Source organism: Gymnogyps californianus, chromosome Z (genome assembly GCF_018139145.2).
Source record: "Gymnogyps californianus isolate 813 chromosome Z, ASM1813914v2, whole genome shotgun sequence".
Classification (NCBI taxonomy): Eukaryota; Metazoa; Chordata; class Aves; order Accipitriformes; family Cathartidae; genus Gymnogyps; species Gymnogyps californianus.
The window spans coordinates 3,893,675-3,918,847 of NC_059500.1; the positions used below are offsets into that span (position 1 = coordinate 3,893,675).

The 25,173-nt window shown below is 37.1% G+C and overlaps 1 protein-coding gene across 5 annotated transcripts in view; it reads left to right on the forward strand.

The window, feature by feature from the left end:
• The window catches only part of MEF2C (myocyte enhancer factor 2C), a 127,749-nt gene that overhangs the window by 48,205 nt on the left and 54,371 nt on the right, over positions 1 to 25,173 (forward strand). For all 5 annotated transcript variants that reach the window (XM_050912473.1, XM_050912475.1, XM_050912474.1 and 2 more), the window contains exon 3: positions 11,340 to 11,543. In XM_050912473.1, the coding sequence (XP_050768430.1) occupies positions 11,340 to 11,543 (204 nt within the window). The remainder of the gene's footprint in view (positions 1 to 11,339; positions 11,544 to 25,173) is intronic.

Here is a 25,173-nt window from a genome sequence, read left to right on the forward strand (position 1 = left end):
TGTTTTGTTGAAACTGGAGATTCACAAGTGTGAGGAACTCTCCATAAAATTATTTAACACTATGATTAGTGTTCTTCATACATGTAGCTGCAATTTAGGAGTAATCTTCAGTAGCTGTTTTTTAAGAACTTGATACGGAGTTACTGTTAATATATTAGTTCTATTCATTTGATCTATAAATTTCTTCATATATTCAGGTTGTTTTTTAAGAAGTTATGTTGTTAGTCTTCAAGGATTTTATAAAGCCATAAAAAACTCAGCCTAGGCATAACAACAAATTATAACCTTTAAATATGCTTTCCAAGAATTTTTGAATTTTGTAGTGTTAGTAGTCACTTGTGTTGTCCATGGCAGAAAATCATGTATAAAAGCAAAATTATATTTATGATGGATACATTTTGTGTTTTCCCTAAAGGTTGACTGTTGCTGTGGGCCAAGCCAAAAAGCAATAATTCTATTAATATAAAACCATCACCATATTTATTTTAATTGGTTTATAGCTTGGAATTGAAATTGGATTTGAAATATTGAACTGAATTTATCATTAAACATTAAGACACTAGTTGTTTGGAACTTTCTCATACTAGCATGGTTTCTTTTTGAAGTGAATCTGAATTATTTTGTAAATGATACTACAAAATTTTGCCATTAGTAACATTAGTTCATAGAATAGCTTCAGTGTCAACTTGCTTACTCAAATACAGGATTTACGGAGAACTTAATCCCCAGTTTTGTCGAAGAGATATCTTTCAAGAAGCTAAATTTACTTTAAAAAATGAAGACAGCTAGTCTTTCAAGTCATTCACAGTAGAGTTTCAAGACTTTTAGCACCAGCTTTCAGAACTAATAATTATGAATAAAACTATGACACTAGAATACTAACAACTGTAGCGTTAGTGCAGAAAGTGTTTATCTTGCTAGCATTTGATAATATCCATCACGTTGATTAGTCACTGTGAGGCTGAAGGTATAGATTTACAGTACTTTACCCTCCACATAGTATAATTGGCTTGATTCTGCTTCTCATTGCTACTAATGTATTGAAACACAATTTAGAAAGTGTTTCTACTGCTATTATCCTCTTTGCATTTAGTGCCCTGATTTAAAGCTCAGTGCAGCCAATGAAAAGATTTCCATTGATTCATTTGGACTGTGGGATCAGGCTTTTTAGTTGTAGCAATATGTATGTGATTAAATACAACTGGATTTTAACTAATAGCTGATTGATCTTTTAACCATTTGTATGAGATGTACTCTTTCACAAGACTTAGTGTTTCTTAAATTATAATGTATTCCATGAGCTATTGCTGCTTCGGTGAAGTTGCATCAGTTTATTTGTTTTTTAACTTACGTGCTTCCAGAATCTTAAAATAGTAACTGGTTTATATTCCTTTTTTTTTTTATTTGATGACATAAATATATTTGAATGCACAGAAAAGATTAAAAGGTTGCACTGGAAAAAAAAAAACAGGTTAAAAGGTTTTGATTAATAAAATTAAGATACCAGCCGAAGCATGGTTCCACAAAGCTTATTTGTAGCTCCATTTACCATGATATGGATGGAGACTGTTTTCTTTATTACTACCTCACCGAAAGATGTTTGCAAGAACAACAGCAGATCTGTTGACTTGAAACTGCCTTATTGTTGCTTATATTCAAACTCGTGCGGTTTCACAATACAAGGCATGCTAGATGGGAATATGATATACATGGATAGTGCATCCTCAGTTGTTTTCAAGCACATAAATTCTTTGCAGGACAGCACATGCAGGGAAAAATAGGTGGAACACATACCGAACGAGAGGATATAGCAATAGTTTAATTCTTCTGCCCTCTCCCAGTGCAAGGGTGAATCTGTTTGGTTAACAGAGTTCTTGCAAAAAGGCTTAAGTTGTTACAAGGCCTGCGGAAGGTGATTTCTGTCCTTGCTTTTCCACTCATTTGCCCAGTGTCCTGACTAGCTATTTACGTTAACCATTGAACGGAGTACTTGTTCTATCAGTAGAACAGCTGTTTTTTTTCCACAGCACTGTCTGCTATGGTAGCGGATTCCCCTACTGTTCGAAGTGCTTGTATGAGTGGATTGGGAAGGACAAAAATAGTGCTGACCTCCCTTCAAGAGGATTTCTTCTGAGCAAGTCTAGTTGGTTGGATTTGTGTGCTTTAGTGACCACACTGGTAATAAATGGAAGTTGAAACTGTCCAGAGTCAGATATCTGGCTGCAAATCTCATAGAAATGTGCAATATGGGGATATGATCTGCACTTTTCCAAAAACTATTTGAAACTTTGACATTTGGGATAAGTTAAAGGAAAACTAGTGCAACCTAGACATTAGAGGCCCAGTCCTTTTACCCTGGACTGCATAAGAGATGTCATTGACTTCAGTGAGTGCAGAATTCAGGCTTTTAACTAGGAGGAGGCATTAATTTAATGTTTCATGTGGGCTGCCAGTTGGCTGTATTTTCCTGGCCCTCATAGTTACTGTGTGGTGACAAAGGTGGCAAGGATGTTTGACTGTTCTGTGAGTAATGGCAAATTCTCTTCAGTTTTGAAAGTTTCAGAAAAGCCCATCTGAAAAATTCCCTTTCACTCTGCTTTTAGCCACAGGGAGAAGGAGTACGAGTAACTGCCAGGGCTAGAGTAAACGTGTATGTATTTGTGTATTTTAGTTACCCTCATGATGTTAAATGGAAATGAAAACTCTCAAGCGAATCCTGTTACAAGCAGCCAATGTGACCAGAGACTTTCTTTTTATTATTGCAACACTGGATAATATAGTCTTCGTAAATGTGGAATGAATCTCTGGTAGTGTTGCTCAGGCTCATGAGATTGTGGTAGCCCTGTCAACAGCCCATTCAAGTGGATTGCATACATGATATTAGTTGCACCACCAATAGAACTGGTAGCCAAAAATATTAGCACTGACATCTGATGTTGGAAGCTCCTGACTGCTACAAGTTCTTTGTGCAGAAATTTCAATTGGGCAGATTGGAGAAGGCCGGTGTGAAGAATTCTGGGTTGTTTAAAAAAAAAAGAAAAGAGGAAGGGCATTTGCAAAAACATGGGTGAACTTTATTTTCATGTGTTTTCTTAATTGAAAGAAATAATTCAGCTAGCTCTGTTATGGTCAACCCATGAAGGAAAAATTGCACTCATCCGCCTCAGAAAAGTCCTTGTATTTTTTTCTATTTGTTTTTCATCAGTTTGAAATATTTTATTAGTTTTAATGAGAGCCTTTTGTGGCCTGCTGTAGACCGGGATCATCTGAAACTCTCTTTGCAACAGTCCAGGCAGGGCTGCCCAGGCCTAAAATAAGTAGGTGTAGTGACGTAAATGATATTGTATTACTGTTATACAAGGTCACTTACAAAATATCTCATTAAATCCATGGTCTGTAAGCTAAATCCAGAGGTACATTGACCCAGGAAAGAAGGCTTATTGACCCAACGACATTCTGGTGTCGGGTCTGGAACACCCTCTTGCTTTTAATTCACTGCTTTTTCTAGTTATTATTAAGAAATATCAGGTCTTCTATGGCAATCCGCCATTTTTTATCCCTCTGATCATCTTGCTCATTAGTTCTGCATTTTTTTGCCTGCTTGTGAAGCATGCTGTTGTAAGATTCACAGTTAAAACTGAGTTGAGCTTAGTTAGTGATGCTGCATACTGTTTAAAACATCTCTTTCAATTTGAAATGAGCTGCTGGGAGCTTAAGTGTTATTAAATACCATAGGAAGTGTACACTTCAATATTAAGTTTCTTAAATAGTAAGTCACCCTTTTTAAAGTATCATGTCTGTGTGATTCTATGGGGTACGACAGTAACAAACACTTGCTGTTTAACTTTCTAATGCATAGACTTTTTATCATTCTTTGATTCCAGCAAATCTGTAAAGCTACAAACCAAGACTTACTGCAGTTATCAGCTCAATAGAGAACAAATTAAAACAGATAAGTAAAGTGAGGTTATGGGGCAGGGGAAGAATATCCTGGAGGGAAATGACCGTTTGCAGGAAGACCTAGATTTGTTCTACTGACTTCGATACCTAATGCTGCTAGTTTCAAAACTAATTTCAGCCTCGTGTATCTATTTTTATCTGTGTTTCAGCTCTATTTAAAAGGAAAGAGTAAGAGACTATTGGCTGAATCAGAAACTCCCCTGTAGAAAGAGAGAAGAGCCTTGCATATTAGTGCTAACATGAGCCCAAGTGAGATAGAAAACTTTTTTCCACCGATTTCCTGATATTTTCAGTCTTCCCTCATGGGGTGTCTTCATTTTATCCAAGATCTGAGATTTTATGACTTTTTCCCCCAGAGAAATGTTTTCGTATGAAAACATAACTGCTTAGCTATGCAACTAAGCATCGTTCTGTTCAATGAACCTTTGTCTTAAACATCACATGCTTTTTATCTTTTACATATTTGAATTCCTTCTCTTGCTTACATTAAATTGCATACAATAAGACATATACTTGGAATATAGCATTACAGTTAGGCCTTGGTCCTGTTTTTTTCAGAGGTAAGGTTAGGTTTCTGTAAGCAAAGATGCACCCCAAGTTTTCATGATTCCTAAATTGTAGTGATCTGTACAACTCTGGCAGCACTTTTCACGTTATGCCAGACTACCTGAGAAGTAAAGTTTTAAGAGAGCTGCTGAAATGAACCGTGAATTTCTAGAATGTATTATATTTAAGGTTAAGTGTGCTTGTATTACAAATGTATGTTCTGAGCATAATTTAGAGTGAATTAGCATAAGGTAAATATTTAGGTCAAATTACTTTTAATTTGAAGTGTGAGCAAGAAGCCTAAGTAAAGAGAGTGCAGTAGTGAATGAGGCATCTGCCAACACAGCAGAGCTGAAAACCAGTGCAGACACAGGCACAGCCTTGCTGTCTTACAAGGAATGGTTCGGAAAGCCCTGGGGGAGAAAGAGCTGGAGGTGGGAAGCAGAACTGAAGCCATTGTGGAGAGGAAGAAGTTACACTCTTCCTGTTATGACAGGAAATGCAGACAAATGTGCTTCCTGACCATTTGCTCAGCAGGGAATGAAATATTCTTTGACCTTTACCTTATGAACATTTTAGCAGCACAGAACTAGTAAACATGTTTTTGACCCTAAACATCTATTTGTACCTGACAGAACTGGTGATAGCACACCGAAAAAAAGAAGTCGGCTTTCTTGTATATCGTATTAGCTCCAGTGTTTTTAATAGAGGTGATGTTTTTTGCCTAAAATACGTATGTATCTGTACACCTCTATATAATGGACTTAATCTTATCTCTCTGATTCAACAAAAGGAAATGAAGTCTCAGAGATTAACCATTATTATTCTTGCATTCCTGTCTGGTTTTACATCTTAATTTGTAAATTAAAGTGGGAAGCATATTGATACTGCCTAACCTACTAATTTCTGAGTTGCTATATCATCTGTTAATTAACACATCTTCGAATTATCCCTCCTCTCTTTACTTGCAAAGAAAAAATTCATATGAGAGATCCACCATTATGTGTTGAATTTGGGCATACTGAATAATATCACTATTTTAAGTATTCGATCTATTATTTATGTACTAATATACTAAAAATGGGGCGTAACACCCAAGTACAAAACCTTCTTTTTTATACAGATTAATCCCGAACATTTTATTTGTTATAGCTATAATTTTAGGGCATCCTGCTTAGAACTGCTCTGTATCTGGACTATTCAGCAAGTTGTAGCTCAATACGCTTGAGACTTTCCAGGACAATAGCTCTTTTAGCAGCGTAAATCACTGCTGTCTCATCCCTGTAAGTTATACTGGAGGGTTATAAGAACATGGAAGCAGGCTGCTGAAGGTCCTTCACTGCTCTTTAAAGGGTCTTTCATTTAATAAGGCATGCCCAGCTATTGCATAAAGGAAGGTTTGTCTAGAGCGAATCCTGCACTGGTGCTGCTTCCCAGTCCCACTGAGGGTTACTGTAAAGATTGTTGCAGCCAGGCCTCTTCATATGACAAACAGATCTAAACAAAAGTCAAATAGGAGGAAGGGGAAGAGAGAATATGACAAGAGCTGTTGCCTCTCCAGTAGTTATTTGGGGTTTCAGCAGATGATAGGATTAGGTGGCTGGCAGTGACATTTTAGTCAAGAGCCCCTTGGCTTGGTTTACACACAGCCAACTTGACTTTATTATGTTTGAAGTTAGGTAGATTGCTCGTGTAGTACCTCCTATTTGTTACATACATCGTATCTGCCATGCTTGCTGTAGTCCCTGTGTCAGAAATGTAGACATTCCAGATGAAACAAGGACAAACAGAACAATATTTCTTCTTGACCAGGCAGTGTCTGTATCAGATACTGCTCTGCATCAGTGGTCCCTGTTTTTCACTAGTTACTCATACATGTTTAATGGCAGGAAATGTATATGGGAAGGATTATGTGCAAATTGCCTGTTTCTCTCATTTTCCTATGTCAGCAGCTATATATCTTTATAATCAGGATAGGAAGAAGTAAGGGGAACACTGATATTTTGCCACTGGCTGGACTGAATTGCTTGAAAGATCACAGGACTGCTACTTTGAAAACATAAAATGTTAGCACATATGCTGTGACTGTTAGTGACAAATACGGAGTGCTGTTATGGCTCAGCCTCTCGGAGTGTGTGAGATTTCAGAAAAAGTACTAGAAGGACCTGAACTAAAACCAAAAGTAAAATAAAATAAAATAATCCCAAACCAACTCCCACCAAAAAATATAGAAAGAAACAAAGAGTACGTTGCGACAAAGATAAATAAAGTATCCTGAAGGCTGTATTCTTTAAATAGGAGTATTTGTGGCTGCTTCTGTTCCTCCACTGATGTATTAACATCTACAAGAAGCATATAATTGTTGTTACAAATTTAGCTAAATAAAGACTATTACCAGTGGCCAGTATCATCATTTACACACATACACATTTAAATTTAAATTTCAGCACATGAAAGAATTTATACTCACAACCAAGCAACATTACCTTCTAGTTCATTTAGTTTAAGTAAGTTTTACTTACTAGCAATTAAACAAGAAACTCTGCTCTGGGCCCAGTTACCCTCTAAATGGAGCATATCACCGTGTGTGATATGCACTCTTGAATTCAGGCTGTCTACACCCCCACTTACAGACATTGCAATGACTAGTCCATGAACCATCTCGCAGAAGACACTTGCAGCTTTATGCATGAAGAGCTAGTTGAGAGGTGTTTCCATGGTGTTGAAGAAGAGCCAGGGTTGAAGTGGGAAAACATCCTTTTAACAATCCTCTTTTGTCAATACCTTTCCTTTAGCACATACAGTGGGTTTCACCTTTGGTTAGAATTTCATCCAAAATGCATGAAAATCTCGCTTTGATTTATATCAAGGAGGTTGGAAGCTGGCTACTTCACTGTTTGGTGGGTTTTTTTAGTTTTCCCAATACTTGAAAGCAGCATCTGATTTGCTCACAGCCTATAAAGTCATCAGCATTCATACTTCTTCATATACAAAAATGCTGCAGGCTTTAGTAACCTACCTTCTCAGTACCGCCATTCCTGCTATGAGGGCAGTTTGGCTCTTAAATTTTTAAAAGTAACCTTTAAATAAGTAAAATAACCATTGGGCTAAGACAAATATAATAGAGTAGTGGGGTTTCAGTTAATATGAAGGGATGGAATTAGGTTATTTTTTGGTATGTTTCAGGGGTAAATGTGGTACTCTCCACACACTGCTCTTTTTGCAAAACATATAAAACAAGGCATAAAAGCACTTCATAACAGTACTTAGAAATTATGTGGGTGTTTCAAACCTTGCATTTTATATACACATGCTTAAAAAGGTTTTAAAGACAGTCGAATGCTGGCCTCTTATCTGTTCCACTTCCTCCCTCCACTCCACTTTCATTCTCCCCAGTTCTCACACTGTCATTATAAAATATTATATCCCAAAAAGAGAAGGACTTCCTAAATTGCCTGTCATTCTCCTAAAGAGGAGAAAATTTGTGAACTGAGAAACACCTACAAATTAGCAATGGTTTAGACAGCAGGGATAATTAATCATATCTTGACTAATATTGTCAGGAAAGAACATGTTGCGATTTGATTCTTGCTGCTGGAAAAAAGTTAAATATTAAACAGGTATTGAAATGCATGCACTTTTTTGGATGTCCTTTTTTAAATATGTTCATGAATTGTCTCACTGTATGTGTGTTTTCCTTCAGTCTCACTAGTGTTCTTTATGTCAAATGATGAAGTAACATTGTCCGTTGTTATATGACGCTATCATGACTGAGAACCTTGAACACAGTATATGATAATAAGACTGTGTGACCACCTGGATTTTTTAGTACTGTAGCTACAGCTACTCAAAAGCTTGTGTTCATGTGGATTGTGTGGGTCTTGTTCATTCCTAGCACTAGGTCAGTTCAAGTGTAGTCAGAGCTTCTTAAGTGTAGGTTGTACACTGCCTTTCACCTACACAAAAGAGACCAAATGTTTTAAATAATATATGCTAGTTTTTACCACTCAGCAAAATTTCTACAATACTGGAATATTATCTGTTACCTTAGGCAATATTTATTAGATACTTTTAGTTTGGGTGAGTATCGTTAACATAACAAATGGTTGACAAATTGAGACCCAAAAAAAGTTAAGTAATAAAGATTCTGTCTACTTATATTGCTCACAAAAATATTTTAGCATATGGAAAAGAAGTGTATTCATCTTCCTTATGTAGCCACAAAGAAGAAAGCATGCAAAAAGATCATTTCTTTTTAAATGGCCTGAAGAGTATTCTTAATCTTTTCTGAAGTTACTGACCGTTCACTATACATTTGAAAAGACAAGTTCACCCCTACTATAAACTGTTGTAAAACCATGATAAATTTACAGATATAAATGTAATATATATGTGTAAAGATAAGCCACAATGAATGGCATATTTAAAAAGAAAAGTAATATTCCAGATCACCACAGAAACAGTAGTAGATACAATTGTTTTTAATGCATTTATCAGCAGTGGCAGAAAGCATTATCTGATAGATTTAGAAAATATTAGAAAGATCAAGGAGTTAAAAACAAATCAAATTCAGAGCAATTAAGATTATATTTTAAAGAAAGAAAAAAAAATCTAGCTGATTTGTTCTTTTTTTTTCACTTTCCACAAAAAGGAACTCTAACCAGTATCATTCTGGTGATAAGTATTATGAAATAAGTGTGTGCTATGCAGCACAGCTGTGTGGTTATTCTAAATGTTCAGGAGCACCTAACAGTAAACACAAACAGTGGCTTTAAAGATATTTCTGTACTGGAGCGTACTTTGATGGTAAGAAGCTGTAACATGCTAAATTCTGAGGTTTCTGTGCAACAGAAACCATACTGTACAGAGACACTCTACCTACAGCACTGTGGTCAAAAAGTTGATTGAAAGGCATTTTAGATGCAGAAAAATATGTTGAGTTAGTACATTTTATTTTCTGTATGTTTAGCTTTTTCTAAAACATGCTTTTATATATATATGTATGTTTCAACAAATGCATTGCAATTTTCTGTAATCAGAGAAAACATTAAAGGAGTATTTGAAAGACTAGGGTTTTTTTCAGAATTTGAATGAAGTTTTGTTACCTATCATCTCGTTATTCATTCCAAATATCAAAAGCCATTGAGACAGACAAATTTAGAAAGAACTTACTATCAATTATGCATACTCGAGACCAGTGCTGTGGAAAGCGTGTTTTTAAAATGCTTGAATAATTGTATTTAATGGCAATCCATCTTTTCTTAACAGTTCATTGACAGAGGCTAGAGAGATTGAAATGACAATAAGAGGAATAACGTTCAGTATACATTTGGGAGAATAAATGTTCATAGTATTGGCACAGAGCCTCATCTTTCTGAGATTGACTAGCAAATAGGGATCAGCAATACTTAAAGGTCACGTTTTCCATGGCCTGACGTGCTGGGATTTTAAGGTAGTCCGGGGTCGCAGTTAGCATTAACTTGCATTAGGAGTGTGACAAGATAAAATAGCAGCCATATAAACCATGTACAGACAAATCTTCTTGCCTCAGCATTAAGTGCAGAGGTGCTAGTGCTTATGGGTATTAAGGAATGGTAGCAACAAGTGCAGGATTAGGCAGACCTATAAACTTGGTTCTGTGCCTGTCCTTGACATATCAAATACCTTGACTACATGCTAAGTTTGATTAATAATAGGCTTAGCAAAACCGTATTTTCATCTTAAAAATTCTTGTCACTGAAAATTATTAGAGAAAAAAATAGATGTAAAAAAAATCACAGTTATTGTGTACACTTAATGGAAATTGCATATATGAAGAAACAGAAGGAGGAGAAAAATTCAACCATACAGTTAGGTTAAACAGCTCATAGTAGTTTCTTATTCTGAGTCACATGTCTTACTGGAACTTGTAAGTTAGTGCAGAAAAGAAGAGGAAAAAAAAAAACCATTTATCTGATGTGCAGGTCTTTCGTTGTCAAAACAGTCCTTGTGGAAAATTATGGTTTTGTACAGAGTAATGATATTTTTCATACTGCCTAGGTTTTGCATGATGTCAGGGCATTAGCTGGCCTACTGAGAACTTATAAGCACATCCCTATTTTGTCCTATATAATAAGACCCAAAGTCCTTTGTGCTAAAAAATGCCAGTTCTTATTTCTAAGCATCTAATTTGAAATGAAATAAAGTATGCTACATCTGTGTTTAGAAAAAGCTTTATTTCAAAGGTAGTATTTGTTGCTGGCCAGCTATTGTTTGTTCTTCATTTGTGCTTTATAATTCTCATTTGTCACATGAGCGTTTGAATTTTTTATTGTGTGTTTATATGAACAATGTATCTCTTTTACATAACTTAAATGCTATATGAAATAATTTCTTCGCTAAAAATCTAGCAGGATTTGGGGAGCATGGAATCAAAGTCAATCACTATCAAAAATAGGAATTGACTGCACATGTTCAAACTATTTACAGCTGCGAATCTGAGGTGCGGTTTTAAAATATAAATGGGAAAGATGTATGCAGTATAAAAAGTATATGAATTAAAAAGTTACAGAGAAAGATGCAGTATCAACACTTCATAGCACTACTTAATGAAAATGTCCCAGGCTCTTTACCTGTACCTTGAGTTTTGTGCAGTGAGAATTAGGTATATTTCCTCACTTACGTAGCACACACATATATTCTATTTTGGAACTATATTTATATTTATGCATTTGCCTTCTGAACATGTTCAATTCAAAGACTGCAGCAGTCACACATTATATTTCCAAAAAAAGAAGGACTACAATGACCAGCTTGGGGATTTGTCATGGACCTTTTTTTCTGTTTTTGTCCAGGTGACATTCACAAAGAGGAAATTTGGGTTAATGAAGAAGGCTTATGAGCTGAGTGTTCTGTGTGACTGTGAGATTGCTCTGATCATCTTCAACAGCACCAACAAACTGTTCCAGTATGCCAGCACTGATATGGACAAAGTGTTGCTGAAATATACCGAGTACAATGAGCCGCATGAGAGTCGAACGAATTCGGATATTGTTGAGGTAAGATTTTGTGTTCTGTGAGGATTCTTTTTTTACTTTGCTCTGAGATGGAGGTACTCAAAGTGAGAGGCCTGATCATCTTTCTTGAGGGTTGTAGAATGTAGCCTGGAGGTGACATAGCGGCAGGAAAGCAGAACAGGGACAAAGGAGTATTGGTTTGGGGGTTGGAGATGGTGTAGCAGAGACTGGAGGGAATCCAGTCTTTTGTGAGCTGTACGTTTTATCCTGCTGAGTCTCGCATGCTCAGCAGAAACTCCTGCGATGGGATCTCTGGCTCCCTGTCGTCCAGCTTTCTGTGCTGCTTTGTCCCTTTGTCCCATTAGTCCTCTCCACTCCTTGACCACTACCTCCCAGCTGAATCTCCCCCTTGTCTCCTTGTCACTCTGGGTGACATGCTGTCCAGAAAACATTGTGTGCCTTGTCTCTTCACTCCAAAAGTTATAATGTCCTCTGTCCAGGAGGAACTAAAAAATAAATTGTAAAAGATGTGGAAGAAAAAGATTTAGAATCACTGCTTTAAGGCATTTGACTGACTCGTTTAGCTTTTTGATTATTTACAGAGGCGGGTGGTTTAATAAAATGCAAGAAAAGTTTACTTGCGAGCCGCACAATAACAAATGTTTCAGCTACCTCACACAGAACGCTGTTACCATAATATAATAACTACCATAGAATAGAATAGAATTAGAATAGAATAGAATTAGAATAGAATAGAATTAGAATAGAATGGGTTGGGTTGGGTTGGGTTGGGTTGGGTTGGGTTGGAAGGGACCTTCAAGATCACCTAGTTCCCACCCCACTGCCATGAGCAGGGACACCTTCCACTAGACCAGGTTGCTCAAAGCCCCATCCAACCTGGCCTTGAACACTACCAGGGAGGGGGCATCCACAACTTTTCTGGGCAACCTGTTCCAGTATCTCACCAGCCTCACAGTAAAGATTTTCTTCCTAATATCTAATCTAAATCTACCCTCTTTCAGTTTAAAACTGTTACCCTTCATCCTATCACTACAGTCCCTGATAAAAAGAGTTCTTCCCCATCTTTCCTGTAGGCCCCCTTTAAGTACTGGAAGGCTGCTATAAGGTCTCCCCGAAGCCTTCTCTTCTCCAGGCTGAACAACCTCAATTCTCACAGCCTGTCCTCATAGGAGAGGTGCTCCAGCCCTCTGATCATCTTTGTGGCCTCCTCCGGAGCCACTCCAACAGGTCCATGTCTTTCTTACGCTGGGGGCCTCAGAGCTGAACGCAGTACTGGGGTCTCACGAGAGCGGAGGGGGAGAATCACCTCCCTCGACCTGCAGGTCACACTTCTTTTGATGCAGCCCAGGATGCGATTGGCTTTCTGGGCTGCAAGCACACATTGCTGGCTTATATTCAGTTTTTCATCCACTAATACCCCCAAGTCCTTCTCCGCAGGGCTGCTTTCAATCCACTCATCGCCCAGCCTGTATTTGTGCTTGGGATTGCCCTGAGCCACGTGCAGGACCTTGCACTTGGCCTTGTTGAACTTCATGAGGTTTGCACGGGCCCACCTCTCAAGCCTGTCCAGGTCCCTCTGGATGGCATCCCTTCCCTCCAGCGTGTCGACCCCATCACACAGCTTGCTGTCGTCAGCAAACTTGCTGAGGGTGCACTCAGTCCCGCGATCAAAGCGATACTATCAGAATGCTAGAGACACCTTGTAATTATTAAAAAAAAAAAATTATATAGGGCAAGTTTTATTTACAATTACTGAAAATTATTAACTAAAATTTAAGATTTTCAATTTTAAGGTTCTAATATTTGCAGAAAAGTCAGTTTACTTTATAATCACGTTAGGATTCAAGCCATGCAAAATAAATGAAGCTTTCAATGATTTTGCTGTAATAGCGAAACACTCAGAGTGATACCTAAAAAATTGGTTAAGTGCAACTCCTCTTTTCAAAGCACCTAAGTGATTAGGCATCTAACGGTATCACTTTAAAAAGTATTGGAAGGATGAGGTCCTGTCTTAAAGATCAGTCAAAATTTATTCATAAATGCTACTGAATACACTTAGATTACTTCAGATCTTTTTAAAGGTGTTATTTTCAGATTTTTAAATAATCTGGATGTTGTCTAAAATGAGACTTCGGTGCATTTGGAATCTTCACCTGGGTTAGTCATGTATTTGAAACTAGCAATGGAAGAAAGTAAGTGTGTGAATTACATACAAAATGTTTTTGATGGAGAAAAAAATACCGTATAATAGACATTGTTACACTTGTTACAAGATGTCACAGTTACCCAACCATAGATTGGCAAAGACTGCAACCCAGGAATATATATCACTTTTCTGTCTGTCCTTATGTCAACATATAGGATGACACTGTTTTGCTTCCTTCGTGATCTCCCAGCAGATTTTCTCCCCCATTAGGAGAGGATGAGGTTCTGACAGCAGAACAAAAATTTATGTGAGTTAAGACTAAGAGGAAAGTACATAATTTCTTCCTCCTCTCCATCATCTCTTTTCCTCTCTTACTTCAAATCTCCTATATAGACATGAAGCCTTTCCTGTCACCTAGCTCTGATAAGCCCATGTCCCGTCCAGCAGAAGTACAATTCTGTCCCCAAAATAATGCCCTGTCCTCTTAGTGGCAAAAAGCCAGAATATTCTTAGCAGGAAAAGTTTCCTGTGATATCTTTACTTCTTCCTGCAGGCTTTCTTGTGGGAATAGGTAAGCCAGTAGTTAGGGACTTATTACTTGCTTCACAATGAATGAATACTTTTGATCATGAGGACTATGTTTTTTCAAGAAACTTGAATGAAAATGTAAAATTTAAAATAATATCTATTTTGTTGTAACTTTGAGATTTTCAGAAAGAGTACTCTGCACCAGCAAAGTCCCTTTCCTGTAAAAATAGTGGGCCAGTTTGGATAGGCTGATAGACAATTTTGCATGCAGACATGTAATTTTCTGGCTATACCCAAAATTTGGTGGGCATCCCTTTTCACTCCTCTAAAAGGAGCCAAATAAAAGTGGGCAATTGAAATAAACATTATTTAAATTGAGTAATCTAACAATAGCCAGAAAAGGCCAAATGAAGCACATATTTATAGTTTCTCCATATGTTCTGTCAGCTCTGAATTCAGTCATTTGATTGTTTTGCCGTTCCATTTTTCAAAGTTCTGCCCGTAATGCAAAATACTCAAGCCACACCAATGCCAGTACTACTGTTTCAGGATCAAAGGAGTACTTGTGCAGGGTGTAGGTTTTGAACAAGGGTTTCATATTATCATGCCTTGACTTGATAATTAGCATCACAGTTACGAGTACAATAGAGGAATAGAGCCCGTGAAAGTATGCAGTCTGAGAAATGGCTTGACTCAGTGTAGTTTGGATATATTTTTAGGTACAGGATATAAATCTGCCACACATTTAAATATTTAAATTGATCAGTTAAACTGACTACGTTACACATATTTTCCTTGTAAGGGGTCCATTTTTTTGTTCCTTTCAGACAGCTAGATTTCACACTTACAAGTTTTTAATCTTGTTCTTCCAGAGCAATCAACAGCAGCTGAGAATCAGACAGTATTATTAAATCTGATCATTTTCAACTAAATGACTGTGCAATAACTATATTTCAGCAGAAGAAAAGGGCATAGCTGTGCTCACAGATTTCTGCACAGTATTAGAGAAAGAAAACTTTTTTAGGTAGACTTATGAAAATTTGAAATATAACTGTCAGCTGTATAAAGGTCTTTAATTTAGAATCCAATTTCTGTTCACATTCAGTATAATATTAACTACTTAGTTACTTTTTGGTTGTGGTAGAACTGTGTTATCAGTCATTAGAACGTGGTATAACTTCTTTGAACAATCTATATTCAAAGAAAATCAAAAGAGTAGGTCTCTAATAAGTAGTTAATTACTTTTAAGTCAAACCACTGCTATTCAAATGGAAAAATTACATGAATTTTCATGTAGGTCTGGCTAAAGCTGTTAATTTTATTAAGCCAATGTTTTCAGTTTAATTACTGGGATTAATTATATTTAGCATTTCTGAAGGAATGAGTCTTCAGGCCATAATTTGTTATGTGAAGTATCAGAACACACCAAGTGTCATACATCTAACAAATATTACACTGTTTTTCAAGGAAAAAATTATTTGATATTCATTTTAATACTTGTGTTACTGCAAATCAAGCAGTTTGGTCCTACCCAGCTTATAGGTATATGATCTGATTACATCTGTCATGATGTAAAATGGAGTGGCTAATATTAAGAGAATTGTAAAGTTCAGTTTCTGTTATTCTTCGAGCTCTTTTGGTTTAATGATTTAAACAAATAGCTTATACTTTCTTTACACATGTAGTAATTTTGTTTAAGATAATAAATATAACTGAGATGGTCTTTTCCAGTTGCCTCATTCCAAATGGAGTTGATTAACATGCAGTTTGGTATATCTGAGTTCTTTAGATCACAAAAATTATCTACCAGCTGAATGTGTTTCCGTTATTACCCAGTAAATATACTTACAACATCCACAGGTAACTAAAAGTCAATGTGTACTCATGAAGGAGAAAATATTTGCATTCAGCACTCAAGTTTGTGCATTTTAAGCAACAGTGACAATTATTGTGAGTCTTGCCAAAATCTGTGTGGAGGTTTTATGATATGTATTGGTTCTGAAAAAAAAAATGTTCATTCTGAGACTTCTGTTTAGAGTTAACTGGATTCTTAGAACTGAAGCCTTTATGTCCTCACCCACCAAACCACTCACACCGCAGTCATTCATTCAGTTTTGCTTCAGTTAAAAAGTGCATGTTCGTTGCTGGATATAGTAACTTATTTTAAGGAACAGCAGAACCTGTGCAGGGTTCCTTCGACACCAAGGAAAAAAAGATTAAATTCATCTTTATGCTAACTGCCAAATGCTGTATGTAAATACCAACACCACTATATTCAGCAGCTGTCATTTAAAATCCTGTGATATAATTACTAGAAGATTTGTAATTCTTTACTTTAAAATGGGATTACATTTTCTCTCATTACAAAATCCTGTGGCATTTGGTACACAGTCTTTCGTACAGAAGTAGTGTTTTTACAACTAGAGTTCCAATCTGTCCTTAGAATTTTGTCAATACATCCAGTCCCTATCTGCTCTATCAGAAAAAACTTACCTTATGAGTTTGTTGTTTAACATTATCAGCACCGTTGTATAGGACTGGTCAATAATTTTCTTATGGCAATGAGCAGATGGGGGGGAAGAGTAAATGTCAGAGTTTTACAACAGACAAGTACATGCATTATGGATTTTTTGCATTTATTTAAAATGAGGCCAGATCCTCTCCTTGTTTCTGTAAAACAGAAGTGGATGTAACACAACTTATTTCAGTGATATTTCTCTACCACACTACTGTAACGAGAATCCAGTGCCAAAGCACTGTAAGCCCACTGCTTAGGAGCTCAGAAAGGACATCGCCCTTAGATTGTAGGGGGTCATATTTCAGAGTAGGAATACAGGGAAGTGTTTTGCATCTTGGCTGCAAATGTTATTACAACCCTAACCATATTACAGAAATCTGCTGTGGTTCTTCAGCTAAGCCGTCAAGCCTTTGCTGATTTAAGGTGAAACTTCCTGCCTGTTTTCTCTCTCACTGTCCCTTCTTCCTTGTCACTTCTTTCATGTCAAAGCATCAGCTACTGTCTCAGCTTTAGCAGACCTCTAGTGAGTTTTTACTAAGTCCTGGTTTTGATTCTGTTTCTTAGATATTAAGTCTAATATGCTGATCCTTGCTCTGTGTGCACATAAATCATTCCTCCACAAATCACTAACCACTTCATCTTTCAGCTCTTTTTAAGCCCCCAATCCATCAATTTCTTTGACCCTGCTGCTCTTGTTGTCCCTCTTTCTCCAACTGGCTTCTATTCCTCTGCTGATTCAGTGGTCACTATCTTTAACTCAAGTTCTCCTACTAGGTCAGCCCTTTCAAATTCATCCCATTAAACATATCTTCTATTTTCTGGCCAACATACATCCACCTCTTCAGTTCCCCTCTGCCATACCACTAATCACTGATAGAGACAAAAGAGGAACAACACAAACTTCCTCCATTTTTCTCGTTACTAACTGAGGTTCTATGTTATCAATGATGATCACCCACCAAATCTTCTCTGAATTTTGTGAAGTTCACTACTTAAAACTGCTACTTTGCGTGCATGCACACACATCTGTCTGATCTTTGCAGCTGTCTTCTATCTTACAAGAAACTCTTCCATGACTTCAGTGTCTTTTCCTTTTCTGAAATATCTCCCTTGCTATCTGCCTTTGGCTCTATCTTTTACTGGCATCTAGCTTCAACTACTCCTTTTGTTCTCCTTTTTTCTTTTTTTTTTTTACACTTAGAAGGAGTTCAGGGTCCTCGACGTAGACTTTTACATATAGGAAGATGTCAGCTCCTGCAATATACTGTCATATCCTTCTGCTTCAATAAAAGCTTATCTTCGTTTGGCTTCTCACCTATACATTGTCTTACTCTGTGGGGTTTTTTTCACCTGAATATTTATCAAGCATACAATGACCTTTCATGCACCTCTCCACTCACTCTTGCAATTTTGCTGTAGTTTAATGCACACTAACAGGTCCTACCTCAAAGTATTTACAGCCCTACTTCAGACATGGCACAGTAAGAACAGCTAGCAAAATAAGGTGATGATGATACAACATTAAGATACATCAATCCTGTTTCCATGAAACAATGTTTATACCTCTCATATCAAGGACCATCTTTTGACCATTTCTGAGGGTCTCCTCACCTTCAACTCATCCTCAGTTTCATCTTTCTTAATCTCTTGCCAATTGCACTCCAGTACATACTTCTTTTTCTGTCTTCCTGTCCCTGAGAGTGTCATTAAGCTGTGGTCTCCTTTGTCTCTTGTCTCACCAGCTGCTCCTTCAGTCTGCCTGTTAGGGATCACTTTTCCTTTACACTTGATGCCCCTCCATCCTCTTTTCCCTCTTCTTTCTCACTGAAATTGGGTAAGTTTGGAGAAACTCGCATTGGGTGAACTCTTGCTTTTAGTGATACTGAAGACTTGATCAAGAATTAGCCTGAGCTACTCTAGGAGACTTGAATTATCCTAGGGCCATGGTGATGGGGTTACTGGTTGGCCATGGGGAAAGAAAGTAGTTCTAATTTGCAATAATGTCAGATTTTTAAATAATTTACAAATTCTAGATTCTTTTTCATAGATAATCAGCATCTAGCCTTGTCTTTTTAACTTGTTTTGCATAGGGTCATACATCTTCATTGCTCTAGTAACTGCTGATGAATTGACCTTTTCCAGAGTATTTTCCCTTCCCCAATGGACTCCTGTATTTGGTGAGGGAGAATGAACTGAACATAGCAAGAAAGATGAGTGCCATTTTCAGCAGCTTTTTCCCCCAAGGGGAAGAAGTGAGCTTGTGGACATGTGAAATTCTCCCTGCAGATTGCACAGCCTTTGTGTTTTGCAGCACACAGAGACATCTTTACAGGCCTTAATGTTAAGATGGTAGGGAACAAAGTAATACCAAGCCCTATAGGGTGGTGGAATTCAGAATTTTGCTTTTGTGTGTGTGTGTTATTGCTTGTTAAAAGAGCGTTTTGCTCTAAAAAAATGTGTATTATGAGAACCTGCAACTAATGATAGATAAAAATGAATACTTCCACAGGTTTGTAGAAGATCTGGCTTGAATTGAAAATCCAATCACTTTTAGTATGACCAGCAACACAGTGTCAATAGGCATGAAATACTACTAAATCTCCTACAGGCTTGAGGGACTTGAGACTTAAAACTTAGTACAGCTTCAGCACATTGTAAGGTTGGAGTTGAGGATGGCACTCACGCAGCAAAAGGTGCATGCATGTGACATGCTACGTGGGCAGCGTATTGTGCCTGAGAGGAATGCCACAGGCCTGTTTTGCTGATGGACTTAACTGCGCATTATCACATCAATTCTTACAGGTGTGCTGTGGGTCCTATAGCACATGTAGGATTAGTCACTTGGTGTGGAAGTTCTGAATGGGGTGAAGAGGAAAAAAAATTCCTTCTGTCAATTATTTCTAAAGGTCACAGAGCTAATGACTAGCTGGGAGGTTAATTAGATTCTGGAAGCCTCTTCGTATCAATTAAGACTCTTATCTGTATATTTGTAGTAAATAAGCCCATATAACTCTCTAAATATGCTCTTTTTAGGAAAAGTAAGGCAACTGTTGTCACTTGTTTAATGTACTAAGTGTATTTTCTTCTCTTGTCATCATAACATAATACTGCATATAAACAAGCTGTGAAATACTCATCAAATCAGCTCTTCAGCTGTTGAAATCAGGGGAATTATTTCAGCTACCATGGGCTGAAGATCTGGGACAGTATAGAAAGTAAGCCTGTATGTAAGAAAGGTTATTCAGGGTGATCTAAAGACAGTACAGTCTATTGGATACTGCCCTGGACTAGGACTCATGAGACTTGGATTTTATTAATAGCTTTGCCAAATACTGTTGTGTGACCTTGGACAAGTCACATTTCCTCCTAATGCTTCAGTTTCCCTGTCTGTAAAATGGGGATAGCGTTATTGATTTCCTTTGTAAATGGGTTGAAGACCAGCTTGTTAAAAAAACAGCTACTGTTACCAGTTTCCACACACCAGAAGACGATTGGACAGGGTCAACTGGCCAAGGAATTTCCTTTGGATGATGATTTAGGCTTTTTAAATGCTTACTTCTTGTTTCATTTTTAGTAAATATGAGCCAAACCATTATTGCTAGCCTCGGGTATGACAAAATCATGGGATTGACTTCAAGATCTTCAGCATTTTTGTAATATTCCTTTGGTGTTTCTTTGTTTGCCTTCTGAGTTTCGAGCCTTTGGAAAATGAGTTTGTAACCTAATATCCTCATGTGAGATTCTTCTATGTTTTTCCTAACCATGACTAGTACAAAAAGATCTTGGAGGGGAAAATATCCCATTTTCAAAAATACTAAAGAACTCTCCGCTTTATCAATCTTAATTTCATTTTTTCAAGCAATTAATTTAGAAATACCTCTTTTTCAAACAAAAGCTGATATTCTTACCTAATTTTATTATTCCATCAGTTTGGGCTTTATGTAAATATTAGCTATTACAAGACCAAAAGAAAAACGTCAAAGCTGGCAAACTGTGGAAAGCAATTCTATTCTGGCCAAAGTCGTCCCTCAGTGGGACCACTGTTCCAGTCAGTGCAACTGTCCAAATTAGTCCCTCTACTACATCCAACAGATAGCAATTTATTCCCTTCCTCCCATTTATCCGCATGAGATTTTTGACTCTTTATCTTTCCATCCACAGGCTATTGTTTAACCTCTCCTTGATAACTCTGCAGCATCTTGTTGCTGTGCATCTAATAAGTGATAGACTTTTGATGCTTTGCAGACTAGAAGAAGAAAGGTAGAGGGTCAAGTGTTGACACTATTTTTTTTTTCTAATATGTTTCAAATTAAACCAGTATGTGAAAAATGCAGCTAAGGGAAAGTTGCGTAATAACTTGTTTTGTTTTGCATTCTCTCTCTCTCAAAAAAAAAGTTTTCCACTAGATTTATTTGCAACAAGGATTTGGTTGACATGAAACATAGTTTGTAATCCTAATGTATCTCAAATGAAAGTGAAGTAGCTCACCTGATAGCTGTTTTTCCATACTTGGAAGAAGAGACTAGGGACAGAGAAAACTAAAATGGATGCAAAGTTAGTTACTCTGAAACACATGGTAGAGCAAAAGGTACTTTTGACTATATTTTTAGGGAGCTCTGGACCTCCTGATTTTTATTTATTGAGGATCAGTTCTTGTTATTGGTCATGTCCCCATGCTATTTTTCTTTTATTCTTTTGTTCTTAGTAATCATTTTAAAAATATTTTAATAACTTAGGAAATGTTTTGGATGGATTGTTGTAAAAATGCTATGATGACAAAGGTGAAAAATATGTGCAGAATATAAATGTGTTTCAAACTGTTCATAGTTCCTTTCTTTGTCAAACTGGGAACTTAAATCTGTATTTCTTAGAGCAAGGTCTATTTCACAGATCACTGTTTCTTTCTCCAAAACATGATATATCTGGCTGAGAAGCTGGAAAAATCTTACATGTCTGTGTAACATTCTTATAACTTAATAGCTCCAAAGTTTTATCCCAATCTAGTCATTGGAGAATGTTCTTTGTTTTTGTAGTCAGTGTTTCACATAGTAACAGCTTGTTGTATTTTGGTCTGTTTGCCAGAGGGTAGGTTTATTTTTAAATCCCTGAACTCTGAATTTTCTTTATTTTTCCAAGATTGGAAGCAGCTGAAACGCCTGGAGTTACAGGTTGAAGGGCTTGCTTCACAATATGAGATGGGAAGCCTCATCCCCTCCCCCTTTTGTGTTTTTCTTTTTTTTTTTAATTTTTCCTAACAATGTCTCTTAACTGATATTTGTCTAAAAATAGAAAACTGCCTAACTAAAAATAGCTTGGCTTTCAGTCTTGCCAAGGAAAATGGAGAGGAATAGGCGTGGAATAGAAGGCTGAGTAATCCAGCTCTATTCATTCACAGATCCCTTTGAGAATGCAAGCGATGATAAAGTGCCCTCAAAAAACCACAGGCCTGACTTGCTCTCTTCAGACTCCTAGGTGCCAATAAACATTTTAGCCCAAGGATATATTTTTTTTTCCTCATAGATCGTAAACACTTTCTGAAAGACAAGGCTTTGTTTCACAGAAGCTAACTTACTGTCAAAAATAGCTGACTTTCCTAAGGTCCTTTTTTTTGACTTTCCACATGTTTTTTAATTTATTTTCAGATGAGCAATGACTGCAATGTTCTGTCAAGAATTACCATGAAATGTCACATATCTAGTGTGAATGAATGAAAAAAAGAGAGGCTTTTCATTGATCTCATACTTAAAATTGTGCCGTCAAAACTTCACATATCAATAAGAAAGAAAAATTTATTACTCTGATTCTGAGCAGTAAAAGTGAATGAGTAGGCAGCTGATTTATTTCACTGAGAAATCAAACTTTAGCTGCAGAGCACTTCTGCATATATATAAGTGAAGTTTTTTATTTTTAATTCTTCATTTATCTGAAACTCAGATTTCACCAGGAGGGTAGAGGAGATGGGAATGGCAAGGGGCAGGATCTAATTAACTTAAAAATAAACCTGTTGAGAAACCCGCAAAGCAGGAACTTTTCATTTGAAAAGCTGTCATGTTAGAGAAAGTCAATCTTGTTTTGTGCTACAGAGGTTTTTACATCACATCACCATTGTGATATTGCAGTGCGAGGCATCAGTAATACTAGACGGCAGAAAAGACACCAGGAAGGGTTGAGCATGTTATTTAAAACAGGAATGTTTGTTGTTGTTCTGTATGGAGTTTTTTGGGTTTTTTTTAAATCTGAGTAACCTGGTCAAACCCAGCAACAGGGTGTGGAAATGTCAGCACAGTTCACAGGGTTATTTGAGCCTGAGTATTGTTTTGTTCAGTTCCTGTAATGCTGCTTGTGATAAGACTCTGGAGACAAAGGACGATAATTGATGGAAAGGGACTTAAATCACTCCAAAAAGAATCAAGGTCCTTGTATTTGGGTACATCGACTCTTCTGGTCTCCTTCCTCCTTGTAAAGCATTTTGTCTTCTTGCATGTTGGCCCCCTACTGCTCTTTGTAATGGAGGCAGACCACAAGTGATTCCTTTATGCAGTACACAGGGTGTAATTGTGTCTGTGTGGTGTATTAGTAATTACCAAGGCTGAATTCCCGTATTGTATCTTCACTGCAAGCATGGGAAAATAGGACACACTACCCTGCATTACCATTTTCAACCTAGATAGTGAGCTACTTATAGCTGTGTTCCAGACACAAAGGCTTTTGTGAGCAAACCCATTTTTCATTTTCATCATTGAGACATCCCTGCTTTGTAAGGTAAATACAAAATGTGGTTATTTACCTGGATTCTTACACAGTAGTAATAATCACAAGTGTAGAAATACCACATCTTCTCTTACCTCACAACTATCTTTAATGCAAACTACTGACCTTGCCCTCTTTTCCCCCAAGACTTTTTGTTTTATTGGGCTCCCATAAGCTGTCAACTGTTCTTTGTCAAACCAGTGTTGAAGATCATGAGTTTCTAGCAAAATCAGAAAGTGATGCACAGTTCTTCATATGCTTACATATGAGCAAAGTTTTTTTAGTGTGTAAGTGTTTCCAGATGTGGGCCCTTAGCCACTGCTCATAGTTGTATTAGGTAAAAAAAGCCTTACGCTATCAAAAGCCAAAAAACTCTGATATGTAAAGTCCACCATTCAGGTTTAATTAGACCCCTGATTTAAAGCCTAGAGTGGTCAGTGGGAGCCTTCTGACTAACTTCAAAACTCTCTGGTTACAGTTCCTAGCACAGACTCCAATTTCTACAGATTCTGTCACCTTTTGTAGTAAACAATACTAGAATAGGTCTTATTTCTACAAAGATTCATAGAAGTCCTGTTTCAGACAGTGAAGCTATTCACAAGAAGAAAGTTGAATGCTCCTGCAATTATCTGCAGAATCATGGCTTTATTTCTGAAGCAGTTTCAGTGTCAGTAAGGGTGGCAGAGTTGGGACCTAAATAGCTCATATCATGAGTAGCATTTATGTATCAATACTGAGAAGTAAAAACGTCCACTCCCCTTCCATGCCACAGAGAGTTGGCAATAAGTGAGCCCCCTTCCCTGAGTAACAAAGGCACTGTGCAACAGGAGCTTCATTGCCAGAGAGGATGGGGATACAAAAAGTCAGTCTAATCCTGGCTTTTTGCCTACTTCACTCCACCTGCTAGGGAGCTGCTCAGGCCAGAGCACCTTACCCTTCTGTTCTGCGTGAAGCAAAATATCTCCATACCTCTCCTTCCCTGGGCTGCACGCAGATAACACTATCTGTTCTTGAGATGCCTTTCCACAGTTTTCATAGTTCTGGCAAAAGTTCTGTTAAACTTCAAAATATGCTGACTTTTCTTCCTTGTTACAGTAAGAAGGTATAAATTAATTATTTATTTGTGTACTATAAAATTTGCATCCATCCTTTATGTATTATGTAGTTCATATTGATTAGACTCCATTTGCCCTGAATTCAGGGAGGCCTCTATGTGTTTGTTTATATAAAAGACGATTGAAATTAATGTAAGTTACCAAATTTGCAGGGCTATAAAACCTCAAACACATATGCTTTATTGTTCTACATTTTTAATAATCACAACTCTAGCGGTCAGCTGTGAATTAATGTCCATAGTCCAGAACTGTTGAATGTAGTTAAATCTTAAATAGCCATTGTTCTTTGAATTTAAAAAGAGCCTTTAAAACAGAGTTTCAATCAGCATTTTCTTTATGCAGTAATTTATAAATCCACAACTTTAGGTTGTTGTGTTTTCCTTACTTAATTTTGCTATAAGTGTTTTTATATATGGTTACCAGTTAATGGAGGAGTAGAAACTTCTGTTAAAAGAAGTTGCATCATCTGTGTTCTAAACAGTTCATTAATGCTTTTGCATGATAGACAGTGGTGTTAAAGGGAAAAATCCGTGATATATTGGATAGGCTTGCATTAAAAAAATCTCAAACCCGTTTACTTATATCATCCTGTGT